Below are 20,978 nucleotides of genomic sequence, written 5' to 3'. Positions count from 1 at the left end.
GGCTCCTTTCCCCCAGAGCCTCGCTTCCCCTCCTCTCCCTGCAGGCTCTTCTGCCTCCAGACCTTCCCCTTCCCCCACGCCCCGCAGCCCTCTCCTCCCGGCGCCTCCCTCTGGGCTCCTGCGTTCGGGGTCGAGCGCTGGCCCCGCCGGGATCCCGGCGCCCCCGGTCCGGCGACCACTTCCCGTCCGCGGGAGGCGCCGCCCTCCCGGTCCCCGCCCGCCCCGCGCGCGCCGGGCGGTTCTGCGGCCTCGGGACAAAGTCCGTGCGCGTCCCGGGACGCCAGCGCCCCAGCGTGTGGCAGAGGAGGGCTTCGCCGCGTGCACAGGTAAGGAACTCCCCAAAGTCTGTTTCCAAAAGCTGACCTTCGTGGAAGTAATACCTCGTTCTTGCGGAAGAGTGGCCCCCACGATCGCACGCGTGCGAGGCGCCGCTCCTTGCACCGAGGTATGTTCCTGTAGGTGATTAGCCGCGTACATTTTAAAAACATAGGTGCAATCCCACGCCAAGCAGACCTGCATTCGTTTTTGCCACTCAACACAGTGTGAGGAGCCTTTTCTCCAGGCCGCTAAATCCTGTTTGTAAGTATTTTCCTGCAGTTAGACATCGTGGTGGTATAGTTTTTAACTAATATAAAACTATGAAAAACCTGAGCATATTTGCACGGAAATCGGTATGTACATTTGGCAGCAGTTCCTTAGTGCGGTTATAAACAGGGGAGGGGCTGGGTCCAAGAGAGGGACTTCCGATCTAGATGCTGGGTGGGTGCTGCCAAGAAGGACTGTACTGTTTACACACCGCAGCAATGCAGGTTGGCAGGCCCGGCCAACACTGGGCCCTGAGATTTATGTCCACTTGCTGATGGAAGGTACCACCTGTTGTTTTCAAAGCCCATTTAAAATAAGGTGCTCAGAAATGAGCCCTGCTGGTATCTGGGGAAGCCTGCCCAGGCCTGGGAACAGCCCTAGAAAAAGCCAAAGGCAGGGGTGCATGTGCAAGGAGGCCAGCATGTGCTCATCGTAGATAGCTTCCTAATTCATGCTGTCTTCACTGTACACCCTGTGGAAAATACAAGCATGAGTGCTGAAGAATAAATACTTGGAAGAGTTGGTGTGCATAGAATCATCTGAGGATGATATTGGCCTTGCCTTTCCCACTCCAAGTTTGAAAATCAGCTGGCATGCAAGTTCCTACAGTGTTTAATCAGTAAAGAAACAAAACCCCCCAGCCCTTCCCTGTTAGATACCACCCCCTATGTTGTCTTGGAGTGTCCCCTTTAACCCTGAGCCCCTGTTGCGTACACTTGGTTTCCATTTCTAACTTTTTAAAGCTTACGGCAATTTATTCCTTTGATTGGTACGGTTGCATCTGTATCAGTCTTTTCTGCTCACCAAGATATGTTTTCTCTGTTTCTGTTGGAGAACTGTTGTGTTGGGAAGTCTGACTTCTGAGTTACTTAAATCCTTGGGGTATGAAAGCAGGAAAACCATACTCCCACTGTCCTTTACCATCCATTTCTGACTTCCAATGGGGAAAAAGGAATGTTGTTCGATGACACTGTGAAAAGATAATTTTCAGCAAAAGGTAAAATCTTGACTTTCATACAGACATAAAAATGAACACATGGTAAAGATTTTATTTTATTCATTAAAGAGAGAGACAGATGTTATAGCTGGTTCAAAAAAGAAGTCAAGAAGTGCACTTTTATACAGGGTAAAGGAATGCCTCAGGAAGGTGTGCCCAGGAGAGGGGCATACCCTTGGAATTTGCAGATCCCATGCTCCACAGCGATCCCCACAGGTTTTGACTTGTAATTTTGCGGAGGGACTGTCCTATGGGAGGCAGGGCTGGAGAGGCCACAGAGTCACTCTGTTGGGAGAAGGCCTGCTGGTGATCCATGATACATAGGCACTATCGTGCATGAATTTTTATGAGGGAATTGTGCATTTGTTTTGCTAGCTAGTGTGGGCATTGTCGAAGAACATGGCCACCGGGGCGTCCTCTGCAGAGGCATGCGTTGGCCATTGCTGGAGCCACGAAGAGTACCCTGACTTCCAGAGAGGCTTCACCAGTGGAAACCACAGACCTGATCTAGATGGGCCAAACACACTTGCCATGATGCAGAAATCTTTTTTTTGTTTTTTGTTTTTTGTTTTTTTTCTGGAGACAGGGTCGCCTGGGCTAAAGTGCAATGGCACGATCATAGCTCATTGCAACCTCCAACTCCTAGGCTTATGCAATCCTCCTGCCTCAACCTTCCAAGCAGCTGGGACTACAGGTACATGCCACCATGCCCAGCTAGTTTTTAAATTTTTTTGTAGAGGCAGAGTCTTGCCATGTTCCCCAGGCTGGTCTCGAACTGGCCTCAAACTATTCTTTCACCTTGGCCTCCCAATGTACTGGGATTTCAGGCGTGAGCTGCTGTACTGGCAAGAAAAGCCTTTTTTGACACACGTGTCTTGAGGACCCCACCATGGATGCCAGACACACAGTCCTGCCCCATGCAGGAGAAGGCTGAAGCCTTCTTCTTCACAGTGAAGGATCCTCTCCTGTGTAGGAGAGGTTTTGTGCTTCAGTGGAAAAGTATCTGTGTCTATAGCATACCCTCTGGGCTGATTCTGGCCCTGTTCTTTGTATTTGAGCCATTTTGCAACTCTTTGTAAGTCATGGGTAAATGATAGATCTATATTTGTAAATTCCGTCTTTTTTCTGTACAGAATTAATCAACTGCTTTCCCTACTGTGGAAAGACGTTTTGCCTCCATTTGCAATTTATCTCAACATTTCTTCACCGCATATAAATTTATGCTTTTCTGACTTTTCCTTCAAGCCAGTGAGAACATCTGCCTCGCTTCCTTCTATCATCTGAATAAAATAAAATCCTTAACATGTGTTTGTTTTTATATTTGTTTAAGAGTCATGGTTTTACTTTCTTCTGAAAATTGTCTTTTAATAAATGTGTTATTTTGGGGAGAAAAAAGCAAAAATCCCAGAAGGTGTATACAGAAAATGTGCTTACAGTACAGTCAATTGAGGGTCAAGGGTAGCAACCTTGCCCATCCTGCCCCACTGCGGTCTTGGCTCCCAGGCCCGGCCTAGATGCTACCCCACGTGAATGCGCCACACCCAGGCCTCTCCCACTGGACAAAAACCCTTCGAGATCAGTCCAGAGCGCTGCTCTGCTGGCTGTAAACATTCCTTCTGGAAAGTGGATATCAAATGAAGAAAAAGTAAAAAAAATTCAGATCAGAGGATGCGTTGGAATGGCCAGCCAGGCTTTTCTGTTATCCCTGGGTCCTTGTACGACAGCCCAGGTAAGAAATCGGTCCAAGGAATTGGTTCTCAACAAACAGTGCTACTGGCACAACATTTGCTGTGATTAATGCTGAATTATTGTCTGTTACTAAGAACAGTTCTATGATGTAGCTTATGAAAACAAAACCAAGAAAACTAGTGTCCTTTGTCCTTGATTGGAGAACTAGTTATTAATCCTTTTCTCCTTAAAATCAAATTACTTGATTTCTAATTATGAAAGACGAAGAATATTCAGTGAAGTGCAGGAAATAATGCAACAGCCACCTATTTTCCCATCACTCAGATTTAAAAGATAATACCATTTTGTCCCATGTACTTCAGATCAAAACATTTTAAGGAAATGAAATGTAACAAATACAATGAAAGCCAGCAATTCTCCATCCCTCCCCACCTCCCTTCCAGTAACTACTGTCCTAATGGTGATGTGTTTAATTCTCGTACATGATGCTTTCACTACAGTTTATTTATTAATAAAATATATATTATTTTTGGTTGTTATTTAGCATCAAAATAGCAGTTGTCTTTTCACATAGTGTTTTGTTTTTGAGGCTTATCATATTGATAAATATAGATGCAGTTTGTTCATTGAACTGCCATGTCATATTCTTTTCTTTCGATGCATGGATCTGTGTCCTACGGCTGCTGTCACAAATTGCCACAAACTGGGTGGCTTGAAACAACAAAATTGTCTCATAGTTCTGGAGGCCAGGAGTCTAAAATCACAGAGTCAGCAGGGCCTTGCTCTTTCTGAAACCTGTGGAGAATCCTTCCTTGCCTCTACCAGCTTCTGGTGGCCCCTTCCAATCCTCCTCACTCCCCGGCTCGTGGGAGCACCACTCCAGTCTCTCCCTCCCTCTGCACATGGCCTCATCTTCTGTGTGTCTGTCCTTACGTCCAACTGATCCCCTTCTTATAAGGATACCAGTCATTGCATTTAGGGCCCACCCTAATCCAGCATGACATCATCTTGACTTCATTACACCCACAAGGACCTTATTTCCAATTAAGGTCACATTCACAGAGACGGGGGGATAGGACTTGAACAGATCTTTTTGGGAACCCAATTCAACCACAGCAATGAATAAATTACAGTTTATTCCATGCTCTTGTTAGTTGTCAATTAGGTTGCTTCCAATTGTTGCTGTCACATTGGGAATGCCAAGAACATCCTTCCATGTTCATGGCGTGTGCCCGCGTGTATGTGTGCGAATTTCTCTAGAGAAACAGCTAGTGGTGGGATTTCTGGGTTGCGGGGTGTCTTCCCATTTTCCTGACCTTGCCAGTCTGCCTTCCGGGGTTTGTGTCAATTTGCACTCTCTCTCATTTCCCTACTGCTGCACCCCATCTGGGTATTAACAAACTTTTTGCCGATCTGCAAGATGTAGAATGGTATTTCATTGTTGTTCTTAGTACAAATTATTTAAATACAGTGAGGTTGCCTATCTTTGCATGTGTTTATGGGCCATTTGGGTGTGCTCTTTTTTAAATTGCTCATTCATATTTCTGGAGCATTTTCCTATTGGGTTGTCTTTTTCTTGGTGATTTAAAAGAATTCATCATATATTTTATCTAGATACTAAGTCCTCTGTTTCTAAAATAATACCTTCTCCTAGTCTATCTTATTTTCTCAATTTATGGAGCCTTCTATTTTATTATTAATCTTAATTATTATCTTATTAATCATACTATCTTAGTTATCTTATTAATGAAATTTTAAAAGCCTTTTGTTGTGGCAAATACCAAGTGTATACACAGATAGAGAGGAGTGCAGAGGATGCTCCTGACCTCACGCCCGGCGCCAATGCTGTCACCACAGGGACATCTCCATCCCGACCCCACACTGAGCTATTCTCAAGTGAATCCCAGACGCCTGATCATTTCATCTGAATCTACAAAAAGACAAGGACTCTTTAAAAAAAAGTAACTGCAATGCCATTATCTTCCCCTGCTAAAATTAACAATTGTCAGTATCATCAAAAATATCCACTCGGTATTCAATTTTCTGCAGTTGTCTTGTTTCTTTCTTTCTTTCTTTTTTTTTTTACAGTTGGTTGCAATGAAATGAGATTTGTTAATCCTTTTCTTTATGGTATATGCTTTTTGGGTCTAATTTAAGAAATGCTGCCTTATTCCCAAGTACAGGAAAGACGTGTTCTCCCATATTTTCCTCTAACAGCTTAGCTTTGCTTTTCCAACTTAGCTTTGTCTGACATGCTCCTTGCGTGTGGTGCGCTGGGATCCATCACGGTTTGTTTTCTCACCTGGGCGGCTGTGTTGCATCATCGCCTCTTTCAACCCATGATAGCTGTTGAATTTTATCAAAATGCTTTTTTCTGTATCCATTGTGATGATGACATGGATTCACTCCTTTAATTTGTCAGTATCGTGGATTACATCATAGAATCTAATGGCAAACCATCCTGGCATTCCTGATGTGGTCATGATGTATACATTTAAAAACATATTTTAGTGTGCTAGTATTTCACTTAAGATTTTTGTATCTAAACTTATAAGTAAGGAATCATTCAGTTTTTCATTCTCATCTTGTCCTTGTTTAGTTTTTGTATCCATGACATAGCCAGATTTTATTTGCTCCAAGTTGACATTTACTCCTGACTTTTTTTTCTCTGATTAGTGAATATTTCTGGTCAGGTTCCCCCACCCCAACTTTCTACTATGAAAAGTTTTCAAATATGGAGAAATGGAAAGAATAGTATAGCAAACACCTACATGCTGATCATCTGGATTCAGTAATTCTTGGCGATTTGCCATATTGGTTTATGTATCTATTAATGTATGTGTGTTGCGTGTGTATTTTGTGAAACATTTGAGAGTAAATCACAGATGTTATGACACTTCATCTCCCAGCACTTGAGCACACATCTTCTATAATAAAAATTAGGAACATTCTCCTACATAACCACTATCATCACACCTTAATCACACCTTATAAAATTATTAATAATATACAGTGTCAGCTTTCATTCGTAGTTAATCCCTCAGCTGTCTCTCAACTGTCTCCCGTAGCTGTTCCCGATTTTGAACCAGGATCTAGTTAGGGTTCACATGATGCAGTGGGGTTTATTTCTCTTCCGTTTCTTTTAATCTAGAGCTGTCTCACCACCTTTTTTTCTTTTACACCGGTTTTTGAACTGAGGCACATAACATGGTTGGAAAACATACCCTCTCTGTTCTGTTCTACCAAGTTGTCAGTTTTGTTGGGTCTTCGACTTCATCAGCAAAAAGCTGTTTGAACTAATTTCTTATGGTTTTTAAAGAGAAAATCTTTAATTATGTCACCTTTTCATTCCAGATATTGTTTCGTTGTTATGTGTGTTTAGCATTCTTTCCTTTCTATTTGGTTAGTTTTGCTGGAGATGTGCCTGTTTTATAACTCTCCAAGGGATCAGATTTTAATCGTTTTGGATTTTCTCTATTGTTTCTTTATTTTCATCTCATCATTCTCTCTTTGTAGGATTTGCTAGGGTCTGAATGTTTGTATCTGCCCAGAATTCACACGTTGAAATCCTCACCCTGAAGGTGATGGTGTTAGAAAGTGGGGCCTTTGGGAGGGGACTAGGTCCTAAGGGCAGAGACCTTGTGATTGGACTTTGTGCCCTTATGAAAGAGACTCCAGAGAGCTGGCCGGTCCCTTCTGTCCTGTGACGATCCAGGGAGAAGGTGCCGTCCAGGAAGCAGAAAGTGGGCCCTTCCCTGATCCTGAATCGCCAGTGCCTTGAATCTGGACTTCTCGGCCTCCAGAACTGTGAGAAATACATTTCTGTTGTTTATGGGCCACCCAGTTCATGATATTTCATTACAGCAGCCTGAACTGTTCTCTAATCTACCTATGTCCTTGAGTTCAGTGTTCCCGGTTCCGCCTTTCTGATGGAAGCTTAATTTTTTAAAAATCGAATTTGAGAATCTGTGTCAGCTAGTGAATTTAGTCTGTTTACATTTATTTAAACTTAGGCTGGTCCGCAGGTTATTTCAATTGATAGTTCACAGTCAGTTACAGACTGAACTCCTTGTTCAACTCTTTTTTTCCCCGTGACGACTGCATTTGAGTAGACTTAAAAAGTAAATAAACTTATTTCAGCCACATTATTTCATGCCTTGTAGTTAACAGGTTTTTTATTTTCTTTTTCTTTCCTACTTTCTATTTTGATTCATCAAGGTTTTTTTAGGTTTCCTCTCATTTCAAACCCCATTCTCTTCATAAATCTCCCCTGGCAGTTGTATCTGCTGATTTTTGTTTATTTGAATCACTTCTTTGTGTGTAGTTTTTTACAGTGAGCTCCTCCTTGGTGGGGTAGTGTTTTTGGCCTGCGTTGCGGAAGTCTTGCTAGAAAGTGGTCTGCATTTGCCTCTGCCAGGTGTTCCAGGGGCTTTGCTGACCGAGGGTCGTTGTATTGATTTCTCAGCCGAGGCATTCCCCTTGCAAGGATCCTGTAGGGCTGGGGATGGGTTTCTCTTTTCCCTTCCACTCAGAATTTAGAGTGAGATGAGCTTTTCCATATTCCTAATCCTGGTTGATGGAGCTGTTCTTGTTTTGTTTTGGCTTCCCCTTCCCCCACATGTGAACCTTGAGGGCTCAGCGTTGCAGGGTGGGTCTCGGTTACAAATTCCCGTCTCATGTGGTCCCAGGGCCTCTTTGGACACAAAATCCTAAGCACTCGGTTTTTAGGGTGTGTTCCTGGGTCCAGCCCTGTCTCCCAACTTTTCCAGGTGCCTCCGGCGTCTCCTGTGTCTTCCTCACTCTGGCTTTCCATTTCCTCTCCAATCCTGGCTCCTGGGGAGTCCCTTTTTTCCTATGAGCTCCTCCGTTTTTATTTTTCTTTGTTGGTTTCATTCAATCTGTCATTTCTAGTGTTTGCAGCCTTAATCTGTGGTGTTGCCAGAACCAAAAGTTACCTTTGATTTCTTACACAATAAATACCATAGATGTAGTTAAAATTAATTTCGTTTATATAATTTTTTTTTTTTTTAGAGACAAAATCTTGCTGTATTGCCCAGGCTGGAGTGCAGTGGTGCATTCATAGCTCACTGTAGCCTTGAACTCCTGGGCTTAAGCGATCCTCCCACCCTACCCTCCCAAGTAGCTGAGACTACAGGCATGCGTCACCATGCCCAGCTAATTTTTCTTATTTTTTTGTGGAGACAGGATCTCACTATGTTTCCCAGGCTGGTCTCAGACTCCTGGCCTCAAGCTGTCCTCAGCCTTGGCCTCCTGGAGTGGTGGGATCATAGGTGTGAGCCACTGCACTCAGCTGATATAACTCATTAGATTTAAAAGTGCAGAACTAAACACAAAATAACCTAGTTAAATTTCTTAAGACTGGCTGACAAGGTGTATGCATGTGTAATGTCTACACATTCATAGTAACTTCTTAAACGATATATAAGAAACTGGAAACAATGATGGACTTCAGGGAGAACTGGATGGCTGGTGAACAGGGGAAGGAGGGACGTTTGCTTTTTTCTGCTGTATACCCTTTTGTACCATTCCACTTTTGTCCCATGTGCACATATTATTAAAAATCATAATTCTTAAAAAAAATTTTTTTGTGGGGGGGTGAGTCTCACTATGTTGCCCAGGCTGGTCTCAAACTCCTGGCCTCAAGTGATCTTCCTGTCTTAGACTCCCAAAGTGCTAGGATTACAGTTTTTTCTGTAATCTCGATTTTAGTTTACTTACTATTTACAATCTTTAGATTTGTACCATTCAGAATGTAACGTGTGTTTCTCTCTTCATAGGCTGACTTAGATATCTCCAATGGCTAACGAGGCTTACCCTTGTCCATGTGACATCGGCCATAGGCTAGAATATGGAGGGATGGGGTGTGAAGTTCAAGTCGAGCACATCAAGGCTTACGTCACCAAGTCCCCTGTTGCCGCAGGCAAAGCTGTGATTGTCATTCAGGATATATTTGGCTGGCAGTTGCCCAATACCAGGTATATGGCTGACATGATCGCAGGAAATGGATACACGTACGTATGCAATTCTGTTCCTTTGTTTACACTCACGTACATTTCTGTGGTTTATTTTGTTCCCTGACTATACAGTATTCTAATTTTCATCATCTACTTCCCTGTCACTATGGTGAAGGTAAATGGGAAATGTATGAAATGAAGCACCCACCGGGTGGAAGCCAACTGCTCCTAACCCGGTCCCTGGGCTCTGTGTTCTCCTGGGAGTACTTGGCCCTATGGGCTTGTTGGACACTAGTAGTTCTCTCCCCATGTGGGGCCCTGGCCAGGCGCGGGCGCTGGACCCTTGGGCAGACCTAGCCAGCTCTGCAGTGGGCCCGTTACTTGGCCCCTGAAGCATCTCAGCCTCGTGTCAGATTTCATGGGCTACTTGGACGGCAGGGTGTCCATGGCTCTTCCTGGTCCAAACATGTCCCACCATGGCCCAGTCTGAATTAGACAGGGTCCGGAAATCATACAGTGAGACCTTGCTTGTCTCCCAGAGTTTACTTCTTTGTCCGTCCAGGTGGCCATGGCCACCGTGGGTGAGGGCTGCCACCTGTTTGCTTGTCATTTGCTGGAGTTGGCAAAGGCTTCAGGAAAGCCCAGAGGAGAGCAGGAACCACTCCTTCCTCCCCCGCTTCAGAAAGCGTGAACCCAGCAGGCTCGAGCCCGCGCACCGCCCCAGTTTCCGTTGTTTTCTCAAAAAGAGAAGATGGAAGCCCGAGGGTGCGCCTACCTTCTTTTTCTAGGAAGAGAAACCGGTTTGAGGAAATCACACCCACCGCTGCCCGAGGCACACTGAGGGCCTAGTGAAAACATCTCACTCGATGCTTCCCCTTTTTCCGTCCTGGGTTCCCTCTTGAGGACGAGGCGGCCGAGCCTCCCAGGGGAAGCCCAGTGGTTAAAACGCAGCCGAGCCCGACTGCCTTCCCTCAGCCGGACCCTGTGCTCAGGGCCTGTCCGGGGTCACTGCCCTCACACCTTCCAGCAGCCCCTGAGGGAGGAAGCGCTGCTGCCCGCCTTTTGCAGAGCGGAAAACCATAACGACAGAGGTTGGCGCCTGCTCCAGATCTCCCAGACATAAGCAGCAGGCTGCCGGGATTTCGGTTTGTGTTGCTTTATGCTGGGTTCTTTAGCTGGAGTCACAGCGTAACGGTGGTGTGGACACCTGGGACTTACCAGGCACTTTGACGCTTGCATGGCTGACTCTGCTGGCGGGGTCGTCCCGAGGCTGGGCGGCGCAGGGTGCTACTTGTCAGATCAAGGACATGAGGATAACAGTGGTTAAATGACCCGTTAAGGTCACACGGCAGTGTAGGGTGGTACTGAGCCTTGAACTCGGAGCTTCTGACCCGAGTGTCAGTGCTCTGTGTGCCCTGCAGGACGAGGTGTGTTCCTCCAGCCGGGCGGCGGCTCTTTATTTTAGGAAACAGGCCTCTGGCCGGGGCGACTCGTGTGGAAGAACGACATGGACTCTGGCGAGGCTTGTTTTCTCTCGGCAGCCTCTTTGAGAACCTGCTTTAGACCATGCCCTTTGGACGGGAAATTGTGCCCTGCTGGCGTCTTGGGTGGAGGCTGGTGAAAACTGCCTGGTCACAGTGACTGGACAGGCTCACCAGGTGTGTCCTCCAGCCCGAGGCTCAGGTGAAAGGCCAGGGAGCTCCAAGGCCGGCGAGAGGGGCAACTCCTCCAGGGCAGCGGGGGGGCCTTGCAGCCACCCTCCCCAGGCCCACGTGCCCAGGTGCCCCCTCGGCCTGTGCCAGCGTCTCCGGCGGGGAGTGTGCCCTGCCGGCGGCCTCGCGGTTTCCCGGGGTCGGGTTATGAGCCGGCCACCAGAGGCCGTGCACCTGCGGTTGCGACGCCCACAGTGGCCTGGTGCCAGGTGGCCTCTTTGCTGCGATCGAAGTTGCCCTCACACCCGCTACTTTTCCTTTCCTCTGAGCTAGAATCGCTAACCCAGCAAGGTTCTCAATAAATGTAAGCAACTAAACGAGTCCAAGCAGTTCTGAAACTAAGATCAATTATCGTCCATATTTTATAGAACCATCGTTCCAGACTTCTTTGTAGGGCAGGAGCCGTGGAACCCCTCTGCCGACTGGTCCACCTTCCCCGAGTGGCTGAAAACGAGGAACTCCCAGAAGATCGATAAGTAAGTTTCAGGGGACAGGGCTGTGTGTGTGTGTGTGGTGTGGCCCAGAGAGCTGGGCTGGCTTCGCCGCTCAGACTCCCCCGTCCACACCGCCAGGCAGGGCATCGTGTGGCTGCAGCTGAGAGTCCTTCCTGAACGTAAAGGAAAAGTGTTTTCATGTAGCACAGTTCTGAGCTGAAGATTGGGAGCCGGCAAGCACTCCTGCCGCCCCAGCAAGCTCACCCGTGCCCCTCTCTGAGACACTCTCGGTGGCACCGGTGTGCAGGGGAACCTCGTGGAGGTTTTGGGCTGGATTGATTACCCCGACTGTGGGGCTTCGGTCCTCAGGGCCAGCAGCCCCTTCCTCCCCTCCTGGCTGCAGAACCAGCTGAGGAGAAGGGCTAGAAAAGCAACTAGATCCAATGCCAGCCTCAGTACTGCTGAGCTGGTTGGAAACCACGGTTTTAGATCTGAGACCCAAAGGGCCACCCGCTGCCTCCAGCCTCAGTCCAATGCCACTCCATCGGAGTGGGATTTTGGGAGATTTTGAGTCTTCAGAGCAGATACACCTGACCAGGATTGCTCTTGCCGGGGTCCAGGGGTAATAGGAAGACAGGGAGGACCCCCCAGGCTGCAGACTTTGCCTGTATTTGCTCTGCCCAGTCTAGAAGGACCAGAGCTGTCAGCCACCGGTCACCTCTCCTTCCTTCTGTCTGGAGGTCTAAGTACAGAGGGGGGAAGAGGCCAGGAATGTTCTCTAAGGACAAGCTCCTCCTGCACAAGAAAGCCTGAGCCCAGGGGAAAAGGGTTCCCCAGCACTAGCCGCTGACTCGAGTGGCCATTTCTCCGCAAGCCCTCTCCTCTGCATCACCTGACTCTCCCTCGCACTGTGCACGTGAGCCCCAAGATTGATCACTGTTGGCCTTCTGTTTGATAAGCTGTACCTCAAGCCCAGGCCAGGGTGACTGCTAATAATGTGGCCACCCACCTGTGGCCACTTGGTCCGTGGAACCCTCCGCCCCTTTTTCTACCACGAGAGTGCCTGAACTTCTCAGCTCTCCGAAGAGCTGACTCTGGGGCTGCTGGCCTCCCTCTCTTGGTCTGGTGGACACTGGGCAGCCCTCTGCCCACAGCCCATGTCAGCTCTGCAGGGGCCTCCGGTGTCCTCAACTCCGCCTTGCCTCCCCCACTCACGGGGGGCCAAAGTCTCCCCTGTTTTGGCTGCCCCCTTTCTAGGGGCTGATGCAGAATAGCAGTGCTTCGTGGCTCAGGCCAGGGGCTGCCCAGGCCTGGGTCTCCCTAGGGTCTCTGTGGGGTCTTGTCGGACCATGGGGAGAGGCTGCAGGCTGCCCTTGGAGCTTCCAGCCTGGCTGAGTACCCGGGACTGTGAATATTAGACAGTATTAACCTCAGGGTCCTGCAAGTAGGAGACCAGGGCTAGATGCTGTAGCATCGATTCCACCTGGTGAAGCCCTGGTCCTAGAGCAGATGAGACCAAACATGGTGGGGCTGCAAAGGGCCACCTGATCTGTCTTCGGGAAGGAAGGACCTGTTTCCCCTGCTGGGAGAGCTGCCTGCAGAAAGCCCTCAGCTCTCTAGGATGTCGGCCACCTTGTCTGAGTCTGCCCCAGTGAATGGTCACTGTAGGGGTGTGAAGGCCCAGCTCCCTCACCTCTAAATGAGGTGACCTCAAGGGCCATGCCAGCCCCCCCAGCACAGCACAGCCCCACGTCTCTGCCAGTCCTGCGCCCTCCCCTGCCTCTCCCCCAGGGAGGACCCCAGGAGCGCCCTCAGTAAGCCTCCTGCATACTGTTGTCCAAATCCAAGCTGGCTTCCCAGGGATCCAGCCTGCCATCCCAAGAAAAACAAAGCAAGACGTTAAGAGTACATTAGAAGAGGAAACACAAGAGAACCGGAAAGACTGTGGCACTAAGAATATAAAATTCATCTTTGCCGGTGGGGGTGGCATGGGGGGTGGGGAGAATGGTTAGGACATTTTGCTGTTTTCCAAGAAAATGCCGTGTGGGTCTGCCTTGCATTGTGACTGGTGCAGGCAGGCATTAGAGCCCCCTGAGACTCTTCCACAGGGTAAAAGGAAAGCCACACTTCTTAAATTAAAGGGAGGCATAAAATGGAAACAGTAACTTTGGAAGTAGACACAAGTCCTGGTGTCATATCCAGTCAGGTGTGTTCTCTTTGCAAGGACAGAAAACCGATCCTGAATGCTTACTGCTTAAGGGGTCAAGGGATTTGTATTGGTTTATAGAACTTGAAAAGAGGTAGTTGTTGGCCTCAAGCAGGGTTTCGTCCATAGCTTAAAAGATGTCCCCAGAACTCATCCTCCCAGCATCTCTCAGCTCCAATTTCTGTATGACGGTTCCATTCTCAGGCAGCTCTCACCTCTGGGTGGCAAAATGGCTGCAGCAGCTCCAGCCTTCTGTTGGTCTCTCTCCCAGCAACTCAGCAAGTCTCATTTTGTCCCCTTGTTTATGATTGGGCCAAAAGTCCATCCTTGAACTAATCATTGTGTCCAGGAGATTGCTAAGCTTTGATTGCCCAAGCCTGAGTCATGTACTTTACTGCTGGAACTGAGGGCAGAGCCACCCAAGTATATGGCCTGAGCATGGGGAGAGATTGTTCCTCCGAAGCTGAATCCTGGTGTTCCTAGAAAAGCAGGGAACAGACTGGGAGCAACAAGAGCAACGAATGTAACACAGTTCACTTGAGTCCGTTAAAGAATTTTTACAGAAATGCCTTCTTCCTTCTTGTCCTTTCCAATTAAGGCAGTTATTCCTAAGATCAAAGCATTCAAGAAAAAATCTAAAACCAAAAAGGACAAAAACTATTCCTTGCTACACTTTATTTTGTGGAATTACTTAAATACTGCAAGAGAACATTATGAAATAACTGCTTGCACACAGAATGGTATGATACATAAGTTTAAATGTGTTCAAATATATGTTATGATTAAAAGAAAAAATGGGTGCTATAGAATTGCATTGTACTTACATTTTTTAATTTTAAACATACAGCATTTCTTCCCTACCAGATTAAACAGAACTTTCTGGGCTGGCCTTGCACCCTACGTCCACTTTGGTACACTCGTTCTGGTAGAAAATGTGTTCTGAGTTCCAAGCAATCAGTTTGCAGATGACCCATTTGCCAGAGGGCTGCTGTTCTTGCTGCTTAGTGCTGTCGTGGCTTAAATAGTCCTGGTGGCTTTCCAAATTTTGCTTCGCTCTTCGGGGCAGGAGGAGGCGAGCAATGCAGGGTCTGGAGTTTCAGGGAGAGAAAGAATGTGTGCAGGCAGAGAGTATTTGGGGTACTGTCCATAGTATGGCTCGTGCCTGCCTGAGGGGAGAGAGGAGTCTGGGGCATGCAGCAGGGACCAGGTCTTGGACTGAGGTCTTATGAGCCATGCTGTGGACTTTGGCCTTTGTCCCAAAGAGAGCTGGTCAGATCTGTGTTTTGGAAAGAGCACCACGTGCCTGCAGCTGTTCAGCAGTTGGAGGAGGGCTGGGTTTGGCACGGAGACCTGCTGGGATGACGGGTCACTTGGGCAGGAGGTAGTGAGGTTGAGCTCTGAAAATAAGAACCTTTGACAACTTCAAATAACAGTTGCTGATACAGCCCTGTTATCATTGGCACAGCCCTTTCAGGGGTTCACAAAATAACCCTTGATTCTTGAATGCCTTTTCTTTCTGTTCTAGAGAGGTCGATGCTGTCTTGAGGTACCTGAAACAACAGTGTCATGCCCAGAAAATTGGCGTCGTGGGATTCTGCTGGGGTGGAGCTGCTGTCCACCACTTGATGATGAAATACTCAGAGCTCAGGGCGGGGGTCTCCATCTACGGTAAATCTGCCGTGTGCATTTTTACACAGTGAAAAGGAGGAATGGTTGAGTGCTGGTAACCACAGGCTTCTCTGACCCAGTGCCACACAAAACCCAATAGTGCAGACACGGCCCATCTTAGGGAAATTGGCTTTAAGAATCTGAAAATAGGGGTGGAAATTTGCAATGCAGTTAACCAGAGGATGTCACTGGGAGGGAGGAGGCCTGAGTCCCAACAGTGTGACTTTGGGAAAGTCACCTAACCTGAGTTCTCCATTTCTTCACCTAGGATGAAGGGGATAACATTTCTTTCTGTGATGATGATTAATAGCACGTAATACTTTTATGAGCACCATCTGTGAAAATATTTTTCTGAGATATGAATTGCTCTTAACTATACACAAACACACATGCACACACTAAAGACAGAAAGAAAAGGAAAACCCACTTTAAAATATAAATAGCAACTTACACATGTTAGCCAAAGCAAACCAAAGCTATCATAGCAATAAAATAAGAACATTGTATCTGTATATAGAAATTGCATACTATGTTTATGATATAGAAGCATTCAGACCAAAAAAATGTAAAAAACACAAAAGGCACACAAGGAAATTTGGCCACCTTTTAAAATACAGATGCTCCTTGACTTATGATGGGGTTATGTCCTGGTAAACCCGTTGTAAGTTGAAAATATCATAGGTGGAAAATGCATTGAATACACCTGGCCTTAGCATAGCCTACCTTGGATGTGCTCAGAACACTTACAGCAGCCTACAGTTGGGCGAAACCATCTAACACGAAACCTATTTTATAATAAAGTGTTGAATACCTTAGGTAATTTATTGAACACTGTACTGAAAGTGGAAAACAGAATGGTTGTATGGGTCCTCGAAATGTGGTTTCTACTGAATGCATGTCGCTTTTGCACCATGATAAAGTCAAAAAATTGTAAGTCAAACCGTCGGAAGTCGGGGACCGTCTGTAGTCTATCATAATGATTTTTATTTGGCCTAATGGTTCCTCACTGTGGTATTTTCATCTACTTTTAGCATTTTTAAAAAACCCTTTAAATATTGACTTACACAAAAGAACATACACTCAGTAAGTGCCCAGTTATGAAACAGAAGCATTCAGACCATAAATGCTGCACATAAAAGAACGTGTTAAAAGCAATAAGCGCCGGGTTGCCTCTGGAACAAAGGGGCCGGCTGTCGCAGGCCCTGCAGTCAGTGCCTTTGTGCGAATTAGCAAAAGGCGCTCAGGCATGGACGCCTCTCCGGCGCCACCTCCTGGCCGCTGTTGTGCAGTACGCGAGCCGCCGCGCATGGCAGGACTCCGACCCCGGGGACGTCAAACCCGGGTCCAGCCACATGATGTGGCTTTGCCTGAGTGGAGCAGGGAGCATGGCCATCTTTTCTGTGGCTCTCCCCTTCCTAAAGAGGAGTTACAGGTGAGAGGAGGCGCTCCCTTGTTACTTAATTTTTCTGTGCTGCCGGCAGGAAGTGGAAAAAATATCAGTTATTTTTTTTCTACCTGGTCTTATCTTAAAATATAACTTACTGCAAAACTTCTACTTATTTTGCCATAGAAGTGGGCACACCCAGAGGTTGTTTTCAGACATGGGTTGGGCAGAGCATGCTTTTAATTTCAGAGTTAATCTCAAATTCTGAGGCGAAGGATGAAAACTGATTTTTATAGAATGACCTGCTAGGACCAGGCAGTTTCACACTTTCACACTTATGACCGCTCCTCTTACAGATGAAACCGCAGAGTGCACTTAAGCCGGAACTTGTGGGGCTAGTGTAGACGTGAGAAACTTCTAGAGCGACAATTTGACATTTACACCCCACACAGCCTACAAGGTCCAATTCCATTATTTAATGGCCTGATACTCATGGAATAAAGTAGACAATAGGAAGATCTGACTAATAAGGTCAGGCCACTCCTGTGGAATTGCTAGAAAAGAAAATAAAGCTCCCAAAGCGCATATTTTCACTGGGATAACTCATACCAAATGCACGTAGTTTTCCGAGGCGGGAGTGTGCAAATCATACTCTTACGCCCCTGTACTCAATTCTCAGGCATCGTCAAGGATTCTGAAGACATTTACAGTTTAAAGAACCCCACGTTGTTCATTTTTGCTGAAAATGATTCTGTGATTCCACTTGAGCAAGTAAGTTGGCCTCTTTTCTCTTCTCATTTATAAATTTAGTAGCACGATTTGGCATTTTGGGGGAAGTGGGGTGGGGGAGGGAGTCCTAAAGTTCTCATTTGTTTTCCAAATGTTTTCCAACATTAAGATTTTAATGATGGATTTTGGCTAAGCAGGGGGCCTGGCTCAGGCCTCCAGCACTTCGGGAGGCCCAGGCAAGAGGATTCAGGCAGGAGGATCACTTGAGGCCAGGAGTTCAAGACCAGCCTGGGCCACATAGTGAGACCCCCACTTCTATAAAAAATAAGACAAAATTAGTTGGTGGAAGATCCTTAGGAGGCTGAGGTAGGAGGATCACTTGAACCCAGGAGTACAAGGCTGCAGTGAGCTATGATGATGCCACTGTGCTCCAGCCTGGGCGACAGAGCAAGACCCTGTCTCTTAAAAAAAATAAATAAGTAGGCCGGGCGCGGTGGCTCATGCCTGTAATCCTAGCACTCTGGGAGGCCGAGGCGGGAGGATTGTTTGAGCTCAGGAGTTCGAAACCAGCCTGAGCAAGAGCGAGACCCTGTCTCTACTAAAAATAGAAAGAAATTAATCAGACAACTAAAAATATATAGAAAAAATTAGCCGGGCATGGTGGCGCATGCCTGTAATCCCAGCTACTCGGGAGGCTGAGGCAGAAAGATCGCTTGAGCCCAGGAGTTTGAGGTTGCTGTGAGCTAGGCTGACGCCACAGCACTCACTCTAGCCTGGGCAAAAGAGTGAGACTCTGTCTCAAAAAAAAAAAAAAAAAAAATAAGTAAAGATGTGTTTCATTAAATTTCACTTACACAGTTCCACTTAGGGTGGAATTGTGACCCCCAAAACACAATTATTTAATGCCACATCTAAAGGAAGTGTTTCAGTGTGGCCTGGTTACCTGGTGTAGGACAGGCTCTGCCCCCCGTCACCCCCCATGGTAACGCAAAAGCTGCCATAAAGCGTATGACCTTAAAGACATGGATTTGTTAAACCAGTAAATTGATCAGGAAAAAGCAGAAGGAAATGTGGTTCAAAAGCAGTCGTTTAGAAATTATTATTATTAGTAACTAATACATTCCTACAAATGATTTCAGATAATTGCTGTTGTATCATTTTTATATTGTTCTGAAATCTCTCCTTTGCTAGAGGTAAGAACTGTGTTAGTTACAAAATTAGAAGGAAAGAATTCAGTGTAGCCGTGGAACTTGTTTCTGATTTAAAACATTGATGTTAAATCTTTGTTCTCAACACTCACTGAAGATTTGGAAAATAAAAAATATTACTGAAGGGTTGAAATCATATATCCTTATGAAATCGTTTGCATACCAGGTCTCTTTGCTGACCCAGAAGTTGAAGGAACACTGCAAAGTTGCGTATCAAATTAAAACATTTTCTGGGCAAACTCACGGCTTCGTGCATCGAAAGAGAGAAGACTGTTCACCTGCAGACAAGCCCTACATTGACGAGGCGAGAAGGAATTTGCTCGAGTGGCTGAGCAAGTACATTTAGCAGCAATCAAGTGCAAACCTTCCTAAAATTGCCTTCATCCAAAAACCTGCTTTGAAATACTAGATCATTTGATTTAATTGTCACTTTATATAAAATAAATGTAGAAGCCCTGAAATTCATTATTTCATCTGAATCACAAATTCAGTAGGAAATGTTAATGTATGAAATAGTTGAATTTTTAACATGTACCTCAAATAAAAATTTAAAAACTAGGTCGCACTTGGAGAATTTGAATGAAAGAGTAATACTCTAATTATTAATATAAGCCTAGGGCTGTTCAAGGACCAGCTAGCAGCTCAGGCGTGGCCTTTCTGGTCTTTAATTGAACACATCCTTTAAAATGGTGCAGAGCCGTGAAGAACACGAGCGATAAATTGAAGTAGACTAACTGCTCAACTTAACTAGACGTTTATCTTTGTCTTAAGAGAGCTGCGTTTGTCACATTTGTATGTTGCAATATGAGAAGTATCGAGATTAAACCAGGGTTCCATTGACCTAATTATATCAAGCTCATAACCTAAGTTTTTGAATTTTTTGAGTCTGTAGCTCTTATTTTTTTCTTTTTTTAAGATAATAGAAAACAATGGGTTACGGTTAACATCCAGCTGTTGTCTCCTAGGCAGGGTTTTCCAAACACGGGCATTTTCGGGTCTGCAGGGACCAGGGCTGCGTCAGAAGTCTCGCAGGGGTTCAGCAGGGTGGTGGTGGTGCAGGGCGAGGTCGGCAAGCACCTCTGTGCCTGCACCTGCCAGGTTGGTGTGTGTGACTTTGGGTAAGTGACTCGACGTACTTATTTTTCTAATTTGGTCCTGAGGTCTGTGTCGGGAGTGGCTGTAAACGCCAGCCCCGCCCTGACAGGGCTCCAGGCTAGTCGGTCGTGGATGTTTGCAGTGTGCCTTTCGCAGGGTACTGCTTCGTCCTGGCGATGGCCTCATAACTGTGTCCAACTGTGGCCAGGTGTCCTCTCACAGGAAGCTCGTTCACGCTGGCAGAACCCTTGTGGCTCTCGTCTGACCTGTCTGTTCCCACCAAGATAGCTCTGGGAGAGCCCTGACCGGGGCACAGTTAGGTTTGGGTGTGCTGGTCGGGTGCGACACGGAGGAGGGAACTCAGTAAACACGGGAAATATCAGAGGTGATTTGTTACAGGTCCGGGAGAGAAGAGGGCAGCACAGCTCACAGGGCCAGCTGGAAACAGGGAGCCATTTTGGGTGGGGAGCAGGGGAGAGAGAGAGAGACAGACAGACAGACCTGTGGGTGGAACACTTTACCGGGGTCGAGGGCAAGCAGGTTTCCCGCGGGGAGTTCTAGTTGGTGGGTTTGGAGCAAGCAGGCACCAGCGCTGTGGGGTCACGCTGTGGCTGAGGGGGGTCACTGTGGCAAATGTCAGCATTCCGTGCGGGGTATGGGGGTCCGCGAGGCTGTCTCTAGCTGTCCTGTGGGAGGTGGGAGAGGTGGTCGCCAGGAGGCCGTGTATGAGGCAGATGTCTGGACTGACCATCTTGAGAACTGGGAAGAGGCAGAGAAATGGAAACTGAGTCGAGGGTAACTAAGCCCTGATTCTGGTAATAACATACTTTATTTAACCCAATTTATCACAGATGTTATTTCAGAATGTAATCAATATAACAAATTATGAATGGGATATTTTGCATTCTTTTTCGTGCTATGTCTTTGAAATCTGGTGTGTATATGTTTTCAGTTTTATGCTCCAGCACATCTCAATTCAGATCCTAAATTTTTTTTTCTTTTTTTTTTTTGAGACAGAGTCTTGCTCTGTCACCCAGGCTAGAGTGCAGTGGCGTCAGCCCAGCTTGCTGCAACCTCAAAGTTCTGGTCTCAAGCCACTCCTGCCTCAGCCTCCTGGGTAGCTGGGACTATAAGCATGGGCCACCACACCCGGCTAATTTTTCTGTTTTTAGTAGAGATGGAGTCTCGCTCTTGCTCAGGCTGGTCTCGAACTCCTGACCTCAAGCAATCCTCCTGCCTTGGCCTCACAGACTGCTAGGATTATAGGTCTGAGCCACACGTCTGGCCCAGATGCTA

The 20,978-nt window shown here is 46.7% G+C and overlaps 1 protein-coding gene across 4 annotated transcripts; it reads left to right on the top strand.

Annotated features, from left to right (window-relative positions):
* The first annotated feature begins 248 nt into the window (after positions 1 to 248).
* CMBL (carboxymethylenebutenolidase homolog (Pseudomonas)) lies at positions 249 to 19,154 on the top strand. 4 transcript variants are annotated; one of them, XM_012650016.1, is made up of 7 exons: positions 309 to 326; positions 491 to 579; positions 9,070 to 9,303; positions 11,327 to 11,434; positions 15,124 to 15,266; positions 17,330 to 17,421; positions 18,754 to 18,933. In XM_012650016.1, the coding sequence occupies exons 3-7, from the start codon at positions 9,089 to 9,091 to the stop codon at positions 18,931 to 18,933; spliced, it is 738 nt and encodes a 245-aa protein (XP_012505470.1). In that variant the 5' UTR covers positions 309 to 326; positions 491 to 579; positions 9,070 to 9,088. The 4 variants fall into 4 exon arrangements, with proteins under 4 accessions (XP_012505467.1, XP_012505470.1, XP_012505469.1 ...); XM_012650013.1 differs by lacking the exon at positions 491 to 579 and having other exon boundaries at positions 249 to 326; positions 18,754 to 19,154; XM_012650015.1 differs by lacking the exons at positions 309 to 326; positions 491 to 579 and adding an exon at positions 333 to 445.
* The last annotated feature ends 1,824 nt before the right edge of the window (positions 19,155 to 20,978 follow it).

The sequence above is a fragment of the Propithecus coquereli genome, unplaced genomic scaffold (assembly GCF_000956105.1).
Source record: "Propithecus coquereli isolate 6110/MARCELLA unplaced genomic scaffold, Pcoq_1.0 Scaffold309, whole genome shotgun sequence".
Lineage (NCBI taxonomy): Eukaryota > Metazoa > Chordata > Mammalia > Primates > Indriidae > Propithecus > Propithecus coquereli.
The sequence above is the reverse complement of the archived record's forward strand: the minus strand, read 5'-3'. Positions and strand labels throughout refer to the sequence as shown.

Coding starts and splice junctions, on each gene's coding strand:
- CMBL (XM_012650013.1), top strand. CDS start 9,089: ATGGCTAACGAGGCTTACCCTTGTCCATGTGACATCGGCCATAGGCTA. Junction 9,304..11,326: donor ATCGCAGGAAATGGATACAC/GTACGTATGCAA, acceptor CATATTTTATAG/AACCATCGTTCCAGACTTCT. Junction 17,422..18,753: donor CTGTGATTCCACTTGAGCAA/GTAAGTTGGCCT, acceptor TTTGCATACCAG/GTCTCTTTGCTGACCCAGAA.